Source organism: Myotis daubentonii, chromosome 8, assembly GCF_963259705.1.
Source record: "Myotis daubentonii chromosome 8, mMyoDau2.1, whole genome shotgun sequence".
NCBI classification, from domain to species: Eukaryota; Metazoa; Chordata; class Mammalia; order Chiroptera; family Vespertilionidae; genus Myotis; species Myotis daubentonii.
Genome location: NC_081847.1, coordinates 3053669 through 3071470, shown reverse-complemented (window position 1 = coordinate 3071470; position 17802 = coordinate 3053669). Strand labels below are relative to the sequence as shown.

Genomic DNA, 17802 nt, shown 5'->3' with positions numbered 1-17802 from the left:
GAGTGCTCGGCACCCCGTGACCTAGTGACCCCACGCAGGTGTGTCCCCGGGAAGGCTCGGCACCCCGTGACCTAGTGACCCCACGCAGGTGTGTCCCCGGGAAGGCTCGGCACCCTGTGGCCTAGTGACCCCACGCAGGTGTGTGCCTGGGAGTGCTCGGCACCCCGTGACCTAGTGACCCCACGCAGGTGTGTGCCTGGGAGTGCTCGGCACCCCGTGACCTAGTGACCCCACACAGGTGTGTGCCCGGGAAGGCTCGGCACCCCGTGACCTAGTGACCCCACGCAGGTGTGTCCCCGGGAAGGCTCGGCACCCCGTGGCCTAGTGGCCCCACGCAGGTGTGTGACTGGGAGTGCTCGGCACCCCGTGACCTAGTGACCCCACGCAGGTGTGTGCCTGGGAGTGCCCGGCACCCCGTGACCTAGTGACCCCACGCAGGTGTGTGCCTGGGAGTGCTCGGCACCCCGTGACCTAGTGACCCCACGCAGGTGTGTGCCTGGGAGTGCTCGGCACCCCGTGACCTAGTGACCCCACGCAGGTGTGTGCCTGGGAGTGCTCGGCACCCCGTGACCTAGTGACCCCACGCAGGTGTGTGCCTGGGAGTGCCCGGCACCCCGTGACCTAGTGACCCCACGCAGGTGTGTGCCTGGGAGTGCCCGGCACCCCGTGACCTAGTGAGCCCACGCAGGTGTGTGCCTGGGAGTGCCCGGCACCCCGTGACCTAGTGAGCCCACACAGGTGTGTGCCCGGGAGTGCCCGGCACCCCGTGACCTAGTGACCCCACGCAGGTGTGTGCCTGGGAGTGCCCGGCACCCCGTGACCTAGTGACCCCACGCAGGTGTGTGCCTGGGAGTGCCCGGCACCCCGTGACTTCCTTTTCTTCCATTGGTTTTAGAGAGAGTGGAGGGAGGGAGGGAGGGAGGGGGGAAAGATAAACGTGGACGTGAGGAAACACATCAACTGGTTGCCTCCCATATGCACCCGACGGGCCAAGGATTGAACCTGCAACCGAGGTACACGCCCTTGACCAGAATCAAACCTGCTAACCTGGGTGCGCGGGCCAGTGCTCTAACAACTGAGCAACACGGGCCAGGGCCATCATGACGTACAAAGCTGACGGGGGATGCCCCCAAGGGGCCAATGCCTTTGAGAAGAGAATCCATTACTTAATTTCCGGAGAGAAGGGGTATGTCACACTGTGTGGGGAGCACGGACCTTGGTCGGGAGACAGAGGGGGCGAGGGAGGGCCCGGCAGGGCAGGCACAAAGCTCAGGAGTGACGAGTTAGGACATCCCCGCGGGCCTCAGGCCCTGGGCAGTCCCTCCTTGTCTGGGCCCCAGCGATCTAGGAGGGGAAACACTGGCCCGGTGTGTGAGTGAGGTGAGGGGTGGGGGCAGGGCCCTGGACATACGGACATGAGGCATGAGGACATCCACGAAGACCTCACAGCGTGTCACGGCGCGTGAGTCGTGACGGCGAAACCCGGAGACGTTCTCCAAGGGGGACGAGAGACAGCGAGCTCTGTTGATTCAGGCGAAGAGCTCTGCTCACAGTTCAAAGAGGACTGTCCGAGGACGAGACAGGACCAGTGAGTCTCCACACACTAGGAGGGAGGCAGCAATGGAGGCCCCGACCCCAAGTTCAGGAGCAGGAGCCGAGCCGGCTGATGGAGAAGCCCAGGCCGGGGCCAGGAGGGGATGGCCTGAGGGGCGGGGGGAGGGTGGCCTCTTGTGTGGAATGGTGCCCTAGGTCCTTGGTGTCAAATTTTAGTAAAACTCGCGCACTCGAGGGCTTAGATCATGCGTTTTTCCCTATTAAATTTACATTAAAGAAACCACACTGGAGGCAGACGGAGGCTGGGTTATTTGCTGTGGTGGGAATATGACCACTTGGTTATTTCTGTGCATTTCCTGACACTTTTTTCCAGTTCCGGAAACTTCGTGCGAGGTCTCCCTGGTGACCCAGAAAAACATCTCTGGGCCCGGCGCCAGGGCTGCTCCTGGCAGATGCCTGCGCACCTGGTGGCCGAATCTGCTTATGTAAGGACTGAGGTGCTTACATCTGAAATCCCCTCCCTGATGCCCCGGGGCTGGTGTCCCCGCTCAGCCTCGCTTGTCCTGGGTGAGCGGCCCCAGTGCCTGGGACTGATGCTGACGCCCCCAGGAAGCAGGTGCAGAGCAGAGCTGGGCAGCAGGCCCCCGTGGCCCCGGGGCCGGGAGGAGAGAACACCGGGGTCTGCACCCTCTCGGGCACGAGGACCCCTGGGCCCAGGTCAGGTCCCCTCTCAGTGCCTGGGCGAGGGGTGCAGCCCCTCCAGCTCCTGCCTGGCTGTGACCAGGGAGTCTGACCTCTGCCACAACGAGGCCCACCAGACTCCAAACTTCACTGAATTGTTCACTCACTTCTTCCAAGTCCCTGGTGACCCAGGCACTGGCCAGGCGGGACACCTTGCCTGTGGCTGCCCCGCCCATGGCTGCCCTGGCTGTGGCTGCCCTGGCCGTGGCTGCCATGCCCGTGGCTGCCCTGGCCGTGGCTGCCCTGGCCGTGGCTGCCATGCCCGTGGCTGCCATGCCCGTGGCTGCCTGCCCGTGGCTGCCATGCCCGTGGCTGCCCTGACCGTGGCTGCCATGCCCGTAGCTGCCCTGACCGTGGCTGCCATGCCCGTGGCTGCCCTGACCGTGGCTGCCATGCCCGTAGCTGCCCTGGCCGTGGCTGCCATGCCCGTGGCTGCCTGCCCGTGGCTGCCATGCCCGTGGCTGCCCTGCGGAAGGGACTTTGACCATGGACAGCAGGAGCAGCTTCCTCCTCCTGCCTCCACCCAATGTCAGTCCCTGGGAGGGGACACGGTGTCCTCGCCGCCTCCACTTGGGGACTGAGGATTCCGAATCATCAGAGCACGCAGGGCCATGGTGCCCGGGCCAGGGAGACATGGGGTGGCACCCAGCACTCTGCCCTGGGGGTGATCCTAGGCCCCCAGGACCGTCCCTCCGGGGGATTTCCCTACACCTCTGGCCAGAGGGCCACTGCATTGTGGGTGAGAGAGGCCCCTTGGCTGAACTGGCCTCCCACAGATGGGTCCAAGGGCAGGAGGCCTGTGGAGGTTCCCCTCGGCCTCCTCAGGCCCCCCCCCCCCCCAGCGCCACACTCCGAGGGCCCCGGAGTAGGCCCTGGGCGAGCTGTCCTCACAAACTCCCAGTGCCCATGAGGACCTATGACCTGCAAAGAGCTTGCCCGGGAGCACCAGGACCCTTGGAAGGCAATCATCTGAACTCCCCAAGCCCAAAGGTCCCTCCCTCATGGGGTCCTGCCCGCCAATCTCTTCCAAGCGGGACCAGGTTTAACAGCTCCACTCCCCAAGGAGCCCTGGGCACAAAACTTAGGTTTTCACGAATTCATCAAAACAAATCAAAAAGCCCTTGCCGGTTTGGCTCAGTGGACAGAGTGTCGGCCTGCAGACTAAAGGGTCCGGGGTTCGATTCTGGTCAAGGGCACCTGCTCAGGTTGCAGGCTCCATCCCCAGTGGGGGGCGTGCAGGAGGCAGCCAGTTAATGATTCTCTCCCATCATTGATGTTTCTGTCTCTCCCTCTACCTTCCTCTCTGAAATCAATAAAAATATATTTTAAAAATAAAATAAAATAAAATAAAACCCCTGCTTAGGCCCACCCGGAAGTGAGACTCGCATGGTTGTGGCTGGCCTCTGTGGGGTCAAAGAGAGCAGGCCCGAGGACCACGGGTAGGGGTGGTGTCCCCACGCTCGGGGACGGGCAGCAGGGGCCTCGGGATCCCACGGGGAGGAGGGGGCGGGCTGAGAGGGGCTGAGGGCTTGGCCCCAGGACGTGGGGGCAGCTGGGGCCGGTGAGGAGAGCGCAGCCGTGCTCGGGGAGCACCTCAGTGTGGCTCAGGCGGCGATGCCACCTGCAGTGAGAACAAGCCTTTCTCAGCGGCTGCCTCCTGGGCAGGTCCCAGCCGCCGGCCACACTGGCCTCCCCAGGAGGCAGCCGACGGAAGGTGGGGGACAGTCGGGCAGGTGGCGTGGCCCCGTACATTCTCTGCTCCGTACGGTGCTGTGGCCCCTAGATCACGCCGGCCAGCCAGGGCGGCAGGAGGAGGCCGGCGGTCCCCAGCAGGCAGGCGATGACGAACACCCAGAGGAAGAGGCGGTCGATGACCATGGCCACGTACTTCCAGTCCTCCTTCACCTGCAACACAGACAGGCACCTCACCGGCGGCAAGAGCCTCTGGAACCCGGCGCTTTGCGTGACGGGTTCTGTTTCCATCCTCGCCACCGAGGCCGCCAGGGCCGCAGGCACACCTGCTGGGGGGCGGAGCGGGGCGGGTGCAGAGAAGCCACATGGCCGCTGAGGTCGGGTTCAGAGGGGCAACACCCTCGAATTGAACATCCCGGCTGCCGTGGGCACGGGTCTGGTGCTGTGCCTGGCAGAGTGCCTGAGCCCAGAGGCGGGGGGCGGGGGGGGGGCGGGGGGACAGGTCTGATGCTGTGCCTGGCAGAGTGCCTGAGCCCAGAGCCGGGGGGGGGGGGGGACGGGTCTGGTGCTGTGCCTGGCAGGGTGCCTGAGCCCAGAGGCGGGGGCGGGGGGGGCGGTGTCTTTGGAGGAACACCAGGGTCCAGGCTGCTTCACAATGGAATTTGCTCCAGGTTTGCTAAAGCTGAGGGGTGCCATGGAGGCCACCCAGTGCACCCCCATTTTTCAAATGGACCAACTGAGCTCAGAAAGGGCCACTAGTACCCCCTGGCCACAGGGCAAGGGCCAGGAGCCACCCTGGGTGACAAGGCCTGACCTCTAACAGGAGCCCCAGGGGCCTAGTGTCTGAGTGACAGCTGAGGCCTGACTGCCCTCTCCTCCTGGGCGGGTGCTCAGGGGTCAGCTGCCCAGGGGGCCGGAGGTCCCTCAGGATCAATGGAGTCTCTCAGCTCTGTCCCTTAAGCCCGAGGGGGTGGGGCACAGCCAGGTGCTGTGAGCAGAAGGAGGAGGGAGGGGCCAGGGCTCAGGGGGAATCCCAAATGCTGAGGCCAGGGCGGCCATGGACGCAAACACGCAAGCATGCGGAGCACGTCACCTGCGTGGGGGCCGGTGCGGAAGGAGGCGGGATTGTCTTGTCTAGATGGGGGCACTGAGGCGCAGAGTGGCTATGGAGGGGGGCAGACCCCAGCCCCCCCGGCTGCTCTGAGGTCCTGGCTCCTCACTCACCTTTGGCCTTTGCCTTACAGCGGTCCCGGGTGGGCGGCCTGCTGGCGCCTGAGGGACTGGGAGGAAGCAGTGTCAGGGCACAGTGGGTCAGACAGGCCGGGGCGAGGGCAGGCTCAGTGCCCGTCTTGGAGCATCGAGGAAAAATGGGTTCTTCATTGCCATTTTCTGCTCTGATTTTTAAAGTAATCCTGGCAGTTTTAAACCAAACCTAAACGGAACTGTTTGTTCACAGGAAACCTGAGCGCAAACAGGGTCACTTATAAATAACAAGCCCGCCAGGACCCTGCTGTGGTGGAGGCACGCTGTTCCCTGCCTTTCGCCCGCTGTTGCACCGTCCTGAGGATGAAAGGCCAGCGCAGACCAAAGCCACCAAGGCCGGTCGCTCAGGCGACTAGTGAAGTCATGTCATTCCCCAGAGCCAGCGACGCAGGGAGCGCACTGCGGACCGACACGGGGCAGCTGACCAGCCACAGAGGGGCTAGCGGCCCCTCCTGTCGGCTCCTCGGTCCTGAGGCCCAGAGGGGTGTCCCTGAGGTCTGCTCCACAAGCTACTCTGGGCCACCTGCCCAGCGCCACCCCAGGGCCCTGGCCAGTCTGAGGGCTCAGGGAGAAGGGGGCAGGCCAGGGTGGGGGCTTGGCGGCTGCATGCCCAGGGCTGTTTCCTGATTTTGTCACCAATTACTCCCTCCTTCAGAGTGTCTGCTCGTCCCACAAGGGCCAGGGGTACCTCCCGGTGCACTGGGGCAGGGCCTTACCGAGAAGTCGGTGTCTTCCGCCTTCAGGTGGGCTGCAATGTGCTGGACACCCTCGGCAGCCCGCATCAGGGTGGGCGGCAGGGCGGGCGGCAGGGGCGGGCGGCGGGGCGGTGCTTTGGTGTTGAGGGCTTGGAACGCTGTGTTTGAGGACCCTGTGGACAGCTCCTTGCACTTACATTTGCAGGGAGAGGCCTGGTCTGCAGGTGGGAGCTCAGTCCAGGGAGCCTGCAAGGAGGGAGGAGAGCTGGCCACAGGGCCGCTGGCCTGGGAGGCGGCCTCCTCTTGAGGAACGCAGTACTGGATGCTCTGAGACCGGCACCGGATGCCGCCCTCCGGTGCTTTGTTGGGGCTGGACATGTGCTGGATGCTCAGAGACCGGGCTTTGGCAAGCCCCGGGTCCCAGGTGCTGGTGGTTGGGCGGCAGGGGCTGGGCGACGGGCCGGGGCTGGCTTCCTCGGCCTCTGCTGGCTGCAGAGTGGGCACCTGGTCTGAGGGCAACGTGCAGGCCGGCTGGGGCTTGCCTGGCGCACCCAGGGGAGCACAGAAGGACGGGGTGGGCGAGGGGCCCTGGCTCTGGACTTTGCTCATGAAGTTGGGCTCCTCCTCAGGCTCCGGCCAGAAGCGAGGGGCACTGGCCATCCTGTGCATGGATTCGATGAGCCGCCGGCAGTTGCCCTTGGTCACGGGCGGCCGCTCCATGAAGAGCAGCCGCGGCACGATGTCCAGGAAGACGCGGCGCACCCAGGCGGGCATGGAGTGGGTGCGCGGGGAGCGGTGGTGCACGTTGAGCACGAAGACGGTGATGATGATGGAGAGCGTGACGAAGATCATGGTGAACAGCAGGTACTCGCCGATGAGCGGGATGACCAGGGAGGTGGAGGGGATTATCTCGGTGATGAGCAGCAGGAAGACGGTGAGCGACAGCAGCACAGAGATACACAGCGTGACCTTCTCGCCGCACTGGGAGGGCAGGTAGAAGACCAGCACCGTGAGGCAGGAGAGGAGCAGGCAGGGGACGAGGAGGTTGACGGTGTAGAAGAGCGGCAGGCGCCGGATGATGAAGGCGTAGGTGATGTCGGGGTACACCTCAGCGCAGCACTCGTACTTCCTGGTGTTGTAGGTGCCCACGGCGTCCACGAGGACCCACTCGCCGCTCTCCCAGAAGCCCAGCCGGTCCACATGGCTGTGCATGCTCACCAGGTCGACCTTGGCCTTGTCGTAGGTCCAGGACCCAAACTTCATGGTGCAGTTCTGCTGGTCGAAGGGGAAGGAGGTGACGTCAATGCTGCAGGAGCTCTTGTAGATGGCGGGCGGCGCCCACTGCACCCGCCCGTCGTGGAACAGGTGGGCCTTAGTCAGGTGGGTGACGGCGAAGTCCCCGTCCGCGCTGGCAGGGAGAGAGGGGTGAGACCCAGGAACAGGTGGCCCTGACGCCTGGCCCCCAAGGCGCCCGCCATGCACACACCTGGTCGTGAGTTTAGGCCCCGGGCAGGTGTAACCTGGCTATGCCACTCTCTCAGCCTGTTTCTCCACTGGCCCAGGCTCTCCACTCTGACCTGGTGTGGCCCCCACACAGGAGGAGGCAGCAGCCATTCTGCAAGCCCCTCGGACAGCCCTGCCACCTTCGGCTTTGAAATGCTCACAGGAAATCTCTCCTCGGCCCCGCGAAACCCGCACTGACCATGCCACCCGCCTCATGCTGGTCTCAGCAGCAGGTGAGCCCAGCCTGGCAAGGCCCCGCTCTGCACGGGGGGCCGCCACCCCGTGGGGCAGCAGGAGCAAGGCTGTGACCCCCACGGCAAGGCTGGGCCCCTCCCCGCTGGCTCCTCTGTGCCGGGCAGAGGGGAACATGGCCGGCAGTTTCTGGTCCCTCCCACCCCCGGAGGGTGTGGCATCGGGGTTGGCTGTGAGTCCGGAGCCCTTCTAGGCGGGGCTTGCTGTGTGGGGCTGTGGCTGGTCCAGGTTCCTGCTCCGGGCCCCGAGGTGCCCCAGGACTGTGACACCCTCTGCCCCAAAGGGACCACGTAGAAAAGCCTCGGGTGGACAGCACAGCCTCACGTGCATGACTTCCAACCAGGGGCGCCCCAAAGCCATCAGAAAAACGGGGCCCTGCTCGCCCTTCCCCTCACCTATCAGCTCAGCCTGGACACGCAGCCGTGCTCAGGTGCACATGTCTGGCCAGCAGCCACCACTGCCCCTGGAAATTGGCTGTGGCCCGGCCAGCATCAGCCACCAGCTCCTCACCCTCCCTCCAGGCCGTGCCCAGAGTCTGGGCACTGACCACAGCCCCACAGAGAAGCTGGTGTCCACCCGCTACCTCCCACGGGTCCTGGCAGGGAGGAGAGGGGGGAGGGTTGGGGTCGCAGCTCCCACTCTCCTGGGCTGCAGCCTGGGGGGCGTGCACAGGTCCCAGAGCAAATGGGAGGTTTTTAGCTCTCCCGGGAACATGGCGCTCCCCTGGGTCCCAGCACGCTGAGCTGATGCATGTTCTCTGGATCAAAGGTCTGGGCCGGGGGGCGGGGGGGGGTCTGGGGAGTTGAGCATGGACCCCCGGTGGCTCGGTGGCTGGAGGACTCGGGGTCGCGGTTCAGACCAGTGGCTTGCGGAGAGCAGAGAGCTTGCCCGCCTTCCCCCCTCCCCCCCCACTAATGCATCCTGAGACCATCCCCCAGGCGCCTCGCATGCCGCTTCCCCCATCACTGCAATCAGTCATGTCGGAAGAGGAGCGAAGGCGTTCTTAACCAAAGAGCAACCCTTTGTAGGTCAGGCCCAGCGCCCGGAGCAGGAGGGGCTGTGTGCAGGGCTGTGGGGAGGCCGGGGCTGCGTTCAGGTAGGGGAAGGGGCGATGGGGAGGGGGCTAAGTGCTTCTCTTTGTGAGCATGTCCAGAGCCTGGCCCCAGGCGTGGATCCAGCGATGACAGCAGAGGCAGGGACGGGAGGATGGCAGGAACCCTGGTCAGGGTCCCGGGAGAGACAAGTCTGAGCCCAGTGCCGGCCACAGCTGGGCCTGGAAACCCTGGCTCCAGCACAGAGCACCGTCCACCCATCAGATTTCGCTGGGCTGTTCGCGCGGGAGTGTGGGGAGCGGGCCTGGGGCCTGCGGTGAGGGCTGTGGAGATGAAGGGGGGACCAGGCCCGGGAGCTGACCCGGGCAGGCCCTGAGAGGAGCCGGCACATCTAGGCTTCTGGAACGAAGAGCAGCGCGTGGGGCAGGGGACAGGCTCTGAAAATGACTCCAGGCTGCAGGGAGCAGCTCGGGGCCTGCAGTCAGGGGGCAGTGCCAGCCCCTTTTCCCGGCTCCTGGGGAGAGAGGCCAAGGTGGAGCCAGGAGGTGGCCACCCCAGGCGCCCAGGCCGCACCCAGCCCCCGCTCTCCTAGCTGCTCCAGGTGAGATCCAGCCTCGGCCGCCTCTGGCTCACCAGCCTCGGTGGAGCTGCCACCCTGCCCACGGAGCCCCCGCCCTCGGGCTCACTTGTTGTAGAGCACGATGTCTGGCCGCCAGATGAGCTCGGAGGGGATGCGGATGGAAGTCACGTTCTCGTAGTCCCTGGGGTCCCAGCGCAGCTTATAGTCCCGCCACTCCTGCACGGCAGGAGAATGCTCAGCTGAGAGGGACGGGCAGGGCTGGGGCGGTGGCCGCGGCGCCCCTCCCACTCACCTGCTTCACCCACACATTCGTCGTCATCATCTGGTTCTTCTCGTCCTAGGACAGAAGCAAGGAAAGAAGTCACGGCGCCTGCAGTGCCGGGCCCATGGCTCTCTGGCCCTGAAGCTGCTTCCCCACAGGCCAGGCCAGGGCTGGGCATGGGGAGAGCGAGCACCTCATCTGCGGAGGTAGCCACGCCCAGGAGGGGAGGCCCAGAAGGCACTTAGGGATATGGCAGCAAGGGCCCCCAACCTTTCCAGAAGCAAAGTGAGGACAAGGTTTGGCCAACTGTATAGGCAGCTGGGGCTGGCCCTCCCCCAGCTGTGGGTGGGTGTGTGGGGAAGGGGGCACCAAAGGCGACCTGCATTGCTCTGTCACAGCTGGGCAGCCCCTCTGCATATGGGCCCCAGGTGAGCAGGCACCCGCCCCTCCTGCTGCCTCCAAATCCACCTGGGTGTGCACCGGGCGCCTCGCTACCAGACTCTGGTCAGGGCGGGCCTTGCTCCTCCAGGGGACAAGCCCCCAGCCGCTGTTTGGGGAGAAGAGGTCATGTCCCCAGGCATGGCCCTCGGTCCGGCTCTCCTGCAGGCCCGCCGGGGACAGGCCCTCAGCTGACCCAGTGGGACGCCCCCCAGAAAAGAGTGCTGAGGAGTATGTGACCTCGGGAGCCAGGAAGCGATGGCTGCCCCGCCTGCCTCCCCTCCGGGTGGACGGCCTGCCCCTGGAGGCCCCATCCCGACCCCAGGCTCCAGACCCTTCCAGGGGACAGCCTGCCTCCCTCCCGGCGGCCTGCCCAGCCCACGCGTGCAGCGTCAGCCAGGGCCTGGAAAGCACCAGGGCCTTGGGCTCCTCTGCAGGCGGGAGCTCACACAGGCGAGCACTGCGGCCAACACAGGCTGGCAGCAAATGCATGAGCCCCAGGGGGATGGGCGAGGAGGCCCTTGCACCCACCACCTGGCCCCGGGCCTCTGAAGGCCTGTCCTCAGTCAGCCCCAGAGCCCAGCGGAGCCTGGAGCTGGCCCCACCCTGCCTGGAGCTGCCACGGGCCTGGAGTCTCGGAGCAGTGCTCCCGCCCTCTGGCCTGGACTCTCCTGGACAAATGGGGAGAGGGGATCCCCAAGGAGCTGGCAGGAGGCCAGGCCTTGGTGCAGCCGAACCTTGAGTGGCAGCCAGCGGCCACCTCCACCAGCCACCACTTTGAACTGCCCTGGATGGTGAGGGCAGAAGGATGGTGAGGGCAGTAGGGTGGTGGGGGCAGAAGGGTGGTGGGGGCAGAAGGGTGGTAGGGGCAGAAGGGTGGTGGGGGCAGAAGGGTGGTAGGGGCAGAAGGGTGGTGGGGGCAGAAGGGTGGTGAGGGCAGAAGGGTGGTGGGGGCAGAAGGGTGGTGAGGGCAGAAGGGTGGTGGGGGCAGAAGGGTGGTGAGGGCAGAAGGGTGGTGGGGGCAGAAGGGTGGTGAGCGCAGAAGGGTGGTGAGGGCAGAAGGGTGGTGAGGGCAGAAGGGTGGTGAGGGCAGAAGGGTGTTGAGGGCAGAAGGGTGGTGGGGGCAGAAGCCTGACATGGCTGGGAAACAGGGCACATTGACGGGGCCCCTGCTGGCCCTTTCTGCCCCAGGGGGGATGGGCAGAGCAGGCTACGGCCTCTCCTGCCTCCCAAATATTGCCCAAGTTGGCAATGCTGTGCTCACCCTATTTCACAGGGAAAAGATAGGTAGGCAGCCTGGCACCAGGGCCCCCACACACCTCCCTGAGCCGACTCAATGTTAAGGTCCTGGCAGGGGCAGGGATGGGCATCTGGGAATATCTGTAGCCCCCTATAGCTGGACAAACCAGGCTCCCAGAGGCCCCTCCTTGCCAGGCTGGACAGACCCACACTCCAAGGCCCTCAGGAGCCCAACCCAGGTGGTGTGCCCATCACCCAGTCAGATCACACCGCACGATGAGCCCTAAGCCCAGAGCAGCAGTCGTTCGAAGGCTGGATCCTCTAGGAACCCCTGTGGCCCCTAACCACGAAGATAAACACCCCTCAGACCTATCCGAGACTCCCCCAAAGCCCGCATTCCAGACCTGTAGGTAATGGGGGGCTGCTGAACCAGTTTGAGGACAGGTATTACCCCACCAGGTGCACAATTCACACAAAAGCCCCACAACTTGACCTGGCACCGGCCCCACCCCACAGAGACATCTTCTGCCCTTGGCCTCTGAGGCTGGCAGCCTGGCCCACTGCTGACCACCTGGCACTGTGTCCCCATGTGGGACAGAGAAGGGCCAGGCCTGGGGCAGGTGTGCACAGCGTCTGCCCCTCCTCCAGACCCCACCACAAAAGTGCACTTGCTGGACTCAGGCAGGGGCCGTGCAGGCTCCTCAGCCCGGCACCACCTCCAGGCCCAGAGCTCCCACCCTTGCACCTACCACGTCAATGAGCTGGGCGATGGACAGGCCAAAGTGGACAAGGACCACGTCCGAGATGTTGGCCACGGGCCGGGACCACTTGTTGTAGCCAGAGAAGAGTTTCTTCAGCAGCCGTTCCTCTGCGTGAACCCGAGTCTCCACGGGGCCGCTCGCTGAGGACAGGCAGGCGTGTGGCTCAGAGCAGGGTCCAGTGGCCCCCAGGCTGCCCCTCCAGCCTCATGCCAGGCTGTGCTCAGCCACCCTGCTTTCTTCCATCTCTCCTGGCACATGCTACTCACCTCAGGACCTTTGCACAAGCTGCCCCACTCCCCACTTCCTTACGGAAGCCTTTCCAGCCCCCTCAGTTCTTCCTAGCACGGGCACCTCACCACAGAAGTGTTCAGCTGTCCCCACAAGCACTGATTTGCATGAGTCCCTCTCGGGGGCTGTATTTCCAGCCACCAGCAGAGCCGTGAGAACCTTACTTCAAAGCACAGGTGGGGAGTGAGGGGCAGGCCCAGGCAGGAGACAGAAGGGGAGTGAGGGTCCAGCCACCCAGAGCGGCTTTCGGTGGCTGCCAGCAAGCCCAAGGCTAGCCCCGGAGTTACCATCTCCTCAGGGACATCTCAGCGCTGACTCTGACAGCCAGCCCAGCACCCTGTGTTCTTGGATGGACACAGACTGCCCTCCAAGAGGCTGGAGTGAGCCCCCAGTGGGGAGGCCCAGTCTGTGGTCTCATGGCCTCCCTGCCTCCCTGCCTCCCTGGCACCTGCATCACAAGGGGGACTGGGAGACTCCCTGCCCCTGCTTCTCTCAACTTGCCCTGCTCACCTGCGAGTCATCTACAGGATGAGGAGGGCTGTGCACCCCTGGGGTTGGTCCTGGACCCAGTCCCTGCCCTCCCAGCCCACAGCCTGGACCTTGCCCCCTGGTGCCTTTGACCAGGAAGGTGCAGCCACCCCTCAGTGGGGAGGCCAGGGGTTCAATTCCCTCAACCCCCCTGAATAGCAAGGTGGTTGCTCAGGGGAGGGGAGGTGGAGGGGCTGGAACCCCCCCACAGAGGCCACCTCTCTGATCCCCCCAAGCCAGGAGCAGGCGTGGGGGCAGGGTTTGCAGGTGAGCTTGGCTGGATGGGCGCGGGGGAGGGGTGGGGAGATGGGTCCCTTCTCTCCACCCAAGTCGGAGCTTCTGGGTCCGTGTCCTCAAATAGCAGCGCCCACCGCACCCAAACCCCGCCCCGCCCCCTCGCCATTCGGGCGATTAACTCCGTTCTTGCCCTGCTCCGCCGCCCGAAGGACAGCCTCTGCGCCTCAGGGCGGGAGCCTCCGCGGCTGCCCCGTTGCGCGCTCCCGCCGCTTGGGAGCCCCCCTCCCTCTGCTCCGGAGATCCTGGGCCGCCCTGAAAGGGGCGAAAGCGGGCCCCTCCAGCTCCCCAAAACTTACCGGGCAGGAGGCCGGCCCCCAGCAGCAGCAGCAGCGGCAGCGTCGGCGCCCCCGGGCCCCCGAGCTCCATGGCGCACCGAACGGGCTCTAGGCACGGGCGTCTCCGCACTCCGCCGCGCCCCCTCTCCGTGGCCCGCGTGCGCCCAACTTCATGCCTTCCCGCCGCCCGGGCTGCTCGGTTCCCCCCGGCCTGGCTGGCGGTTCCTCCCGGGGTGCGCGGGGCTGTGGGCCCAGCGGAGCGGTCCCGCCCCCTGCCCGCCTCCGGCAAGGGGAGGAGGGACGAGGGAAGAGGGGGAGGAGAAGGAGGCGGTGGAGGGGTGAGGGGAGGAGGGAGAGGAGAGGGAGGGGGGAGGGAAGCTGCCGGAGGCGGGGCAAGGACGGGAGGGGAGGACGCGGTGCCTGGCCCGCGCGGGTAGTTTCCCTCGTCCTCCCGGGGCTGGGGACATGCCCGAACCACGGGTGGGGGCAGTAGTCACTGCGTGCGACCCGGGAATCCTGGCGCCGGTCGGCCGCCACCCCAGTCCCAGCTCTGCCGTCTGAAGGGCAGCCGCGCGCCCAGGGGCCCCCCGGCGCGAGGCGGGCGCCCTGCACGCGTCTGGTTAACTCCATCCCCTCCGCCTGGCTTTGCAGTTGGAAATGACACGTCCCTGTCACCTGCCCAGCGAGGCGTCCGAGAGGGAACCCACCCCGCTCTGCCTGTCCCTGGAGCCCGGGGTCGTGGGCGGGGCGCCCGGCCCCACCTCCGCGCCCTGCGAGCCGTGTGCTGTGAGGTGTGAGGACAGCCCCGCCGCACTCGCTGCGGGCAGGGGCCGCCGGCTGACCGGAGGGATTGGGGCCCAAGTGCCGGGAGAACAGACCCGCTTGCCCCTGACTGTCTTCAACTCTAGGGGCCAGACTCGAGGCGCTCCGCCCTCCGACAGGTCCAGGCGGCCCCGCAGAGCAGCAGGTGCCAAAGGAGCGGCGGGCAGGGGCCGCTTTGTGCCGGAGGCGAGGGCGCTCCCAGAAACGTGAGGCCCCATTCCTGCCGGCTCTGCCTCTGCGAGGGACCAAGATCCCCAAACAGAAACTTGGGGCCCGGGGTGGGGGCAGAGAAAGAGGGGCTGGCGAGGCTCTGCGCTCCTCCCCGCGGGCGCCCCACCCCGAAAAGGCAGACTGTCCGAGGTCCTCCTGGGTCTCCCCACCCAGGCCCAGGTGCTCTGCGAACCGCAGGCTTCTGGCCGCAGCCCCGCCCTCTCCCCATCGCCCGCAGCCGTCTGTCTGTCTGTCTGTCGCCCTGGGCCGGGACAACAGTTCCACATGCTCGGCCTGAGCGCAGACTCAGCAGGATGGCCCCCACTGTCCACAGGCTTCCGGACGCTGGCAGGCCCTTGAGGCCCGCCCACACCCCGAGGCTTATCCCTGCAAATGGGCGAGGAAATGGCAGAGGAGAAGCCACGGCCGGGGCACAAAGTCAGGAGTGGGATTCCAAACCAGGCCCCCTGTCTTCAGGGCCTACACTCTGGCCTCTGTCCAGCCACGGGCACAGCCTGTCCAGGGCCCCTGATGAAACCATGTCCTGGTGGCACCCATGGTCTATCCTCCCTGGAGCCCAAGGAGCCTGCCCTGAGGAAGCCTCTGGGTCAGCCGACCCATCTCCCTCCCCGCACCACCCACAGACCCTGAGCCTGGTCTGGTCTCTGTCCTGTTTTGAAAGGCAGGCCAAAGTCCCCCCACAGAGGGGCCCTCACCCCTCCTCCTCCTCAGCCATCCGAGCCCCACAGGCAGGGCCAGACCTGGATTCCTCTGGCATCTCTTTGCCCCATCATGAGCCAGCTCTGCGCCAGGAACTGGAATGTTCTCCAAGCTGCTTGGAGAGTTGGACTGAACCAGGAGCTGGTGAACAGGCCCTGCCTGGGTGCCAGGGAGGGGAGGAGGGCCCTGAACCACTCCCCCCCACCCCGCCTTGTGGTAGGCAAACCCCAGGGTTAGACCAGCCGGAGCCCCAGTCCCAGGAAGGGTGGCAAGTGCTAGCGACCCTGAGTGGAGACTCCCGAGTGGGAGAGCGTGCACAGCCCCTTCGTTCCCATGTTGACGAGAAGGCCCTACTCTACAGTCACAGAGCAAGAGAAGGGACGCCAGTTTGCAGAGCCCATTTCTCAGTCGTTTATTGGTGAAGAGCCAGCCGCGCTCCCAGCGGGGCCTCCACAGCGATGCCAGAATGCCTGTGACGCAGCGGCCATCGCCACACGCAGCTGGCAGTCCGGAAGGTGGGGCACAGTGGGCTTGTCACTGGCTGATAAGGGGACGTGGGCCTTGTCCCATCACCCCGTGGCACGCTTTCCAGGTGAGGCTGCTCCCTGTGCCTCTGCGTTTCGGCTCATCCTACGGGGCCTGTGAACCTCGGTGCTCCCATGAGTGGGGCTGGAGGCAGGGAAGAGACAGGTGCATGATGAGCTGGGCCAAGCTCTGAAGGCTTCCTGGAGGAAGGGGCACACAGGAACGTAGCCCCAGGGAACATGGGCAGTTACTCAGGCAGGTGCCAGGGGAGTTTGCTTAAGTTCCAGGTTCTGGCCTCTCACCTCAGGGACTATTCAGCCTGGACGGCCTCCAAACCTGTCATTATGACGGCTCTCTTCAGGCAGCCCTGGTGCAGGGAGCCTCAGACTTCGAGCTGATGTGGCCCAAGGACTCAGCAGAGTCAGGCCGGACCCACCCCTGGCCTGGTGGGTGCTGGGATTGCCCCGGGCTGGAGTCTGCACAGGGAGGGGCGGCGGCAGCCACAGGCGGCCTGCACCGAGCTGTTTCCCTTTGCTTTGGCTCGAGCAGTCGGGACGGTGGCTCTCCTGGCCATTCCCACAGGTGAGTTCAGCCAGGGGGCCTGGCGAGGCCAGCAGGCCCGCTGTTCCTGGCGCCAGCAGACACAGGACTGCCTGCACGTGCACGCACACACTTCTGCCCAACCTCACGTGGGTTTGCTGATGCAGCAGATTCATTGGCCTAGCCCAGTGATGGCGAACCTTTTGAGCTCGGCGTGTCAGCATTTTGAAAAACCCTAACTTAACTCTGGTGCCGTGTCACATATAGAAATTTTTGATATTTGCAACCATAGTAAAACAAAGATTTATATTTTGATATTTATTTTATATATTTAAATGCCATTTAACAAAGAAAAATCAACCAAAAAAATGAGTTCGCGTGTCACCTCTGACACGCGTGTCATAGGTTCGCCATCACTGGCCTCGCTCATCAATTTGCACGGCCTTTCTCCCCACCTGTGCCCCCTGGAAATCGCTGGTTTGGGGAACCTTGTGATCATCGAAGCCTCTGAATTAGCCTTACTCCAGACCTCAAGGGCCCTCCCCCTGGCTGCTCCTGAAACCGTTTCTCAGGACAGGAAACCCTGGTTCACAGGCAAATGAGACCAACTCTGGAGCGTGGGCACCTCCACCCCCCAGCCTCCGGCCTTTATGGCCGGACGTGTCCTCTGAGGGTGATCATGGGAGTGGGGCTAGGGAGGCAGCACCTCCAAGACCCCTCCCAATGCACCCCCAGCCAATGCCGGCCCCTCTGGAGTGCAGTGTCTCTGCAGGAAGGACTCCCCCTCCCGTCCCCCCCCTCTGCTGCTGCCCTCTCCACCCTCTCCCTGTCCCAAGGACATTTCCATGGTAACAGCTCTTGACATAAACAGGGATTTGAATTAAAGGTGGGAGCTTTGGCTGGGTGCCCAGTCCAAGCCGCACAGAGAGTGTGGGGGGAGCACGTGAGGATCGGGGAGGCCGGCCTGGGAGGGAGGAGAGGCCGCAGCGCCAGGACCAGTGGGGCTTCTGTGATGCTGGGAGGCAGGGTCCTGCGTGTCCTTTCACCTTTCACCCAGGCCTGAGCTACAGGACAGGGATGGCCCTCCCTGCCCCACCCAAACCTTCGTCCCACCGACCACACTGCCCTCGAGGCTCCTCCATTTCTTCCCTGGGTCAGCCACAGCCCTTCAAAGCCCAAATACCCCCGAGGGAGGACAGGCCAGGCGTGGGGCTCCCTCAGAACTGAGCTTTCCAGATGTGTTGTCTCTAGCCCTTCACTTCTGCCCCATCACCCCCTTTCCTCTCCCTTCCCGGACTCTTCACCCCCGACATCATACTGCCTGTCTTCCAGGGGCCTCCCCCTGCCCCCACCAGGAGTGTGAGGTCATGAGGGCTCCGCACAGAGTGCCTGGCTCTGGGCCGTGGCTGTGCACATGTGTTAGTGAGAGAATGTGCGTGGGTGGGCGGAGCGATGGCTGGGTGATTGGTGGGCGGAGGGATGAATAGAGGCCTGTCAAGTGGGCACCAGGGAGGCCAAGCTCACTTGGGCCCCCACGTATCCACCCACCCTGGCCAGGACCCTTC

General features: G+C 65.0%; 1 protein-coding gene across 2 annotated transcripts; it reads right to left on the bottom strand.

The window, feature by feature from the left end:
• Positions 1–853: 853 nt before the first annotated feature.
• On the bottom strand, positions 854–13754 carry CHRNA4 (cholinergic receptor nicotinic alpha 4 subunit). Of its 2 annotated transcripts, XM_059705053.1 has the most exons (7): positions 13442–13754; positions 12021–12172; positions 9625–9669; positions 9439–9548; positions 5967–7353; positions 2678–4200; positions 855–2482 (listed from the first exon to the last, which is right to left on the bottom strand). In XM_059705053.1, the coding sequence occupies exons 1-6, from the start codon at positions 13509–13511 to the stop codon at positions 4075–4077; spliced, it is 1890 nt and encodes a 629-aa protein (XP_059561036.1). In that variant the 5' UTR covers positions 13512–13754; the 3' UTR covers positions 855–2482; positions 2678–4074. The 2 variants fall into 2 exon arrangements, with proteins under 2 accessions (XP_059561037.1, XP_059561036.1); XM_059705054.1 differs by lacking the exons at positions 9439–9548; positions 9625–9669; positions 12021–12172; positions 13442–13754 and adding an exon at positions 7432–8089 and having other exon boundaries at positions 854–2482.
• Positions 13755–17802: the final 4048 nt, after the last annotated feature.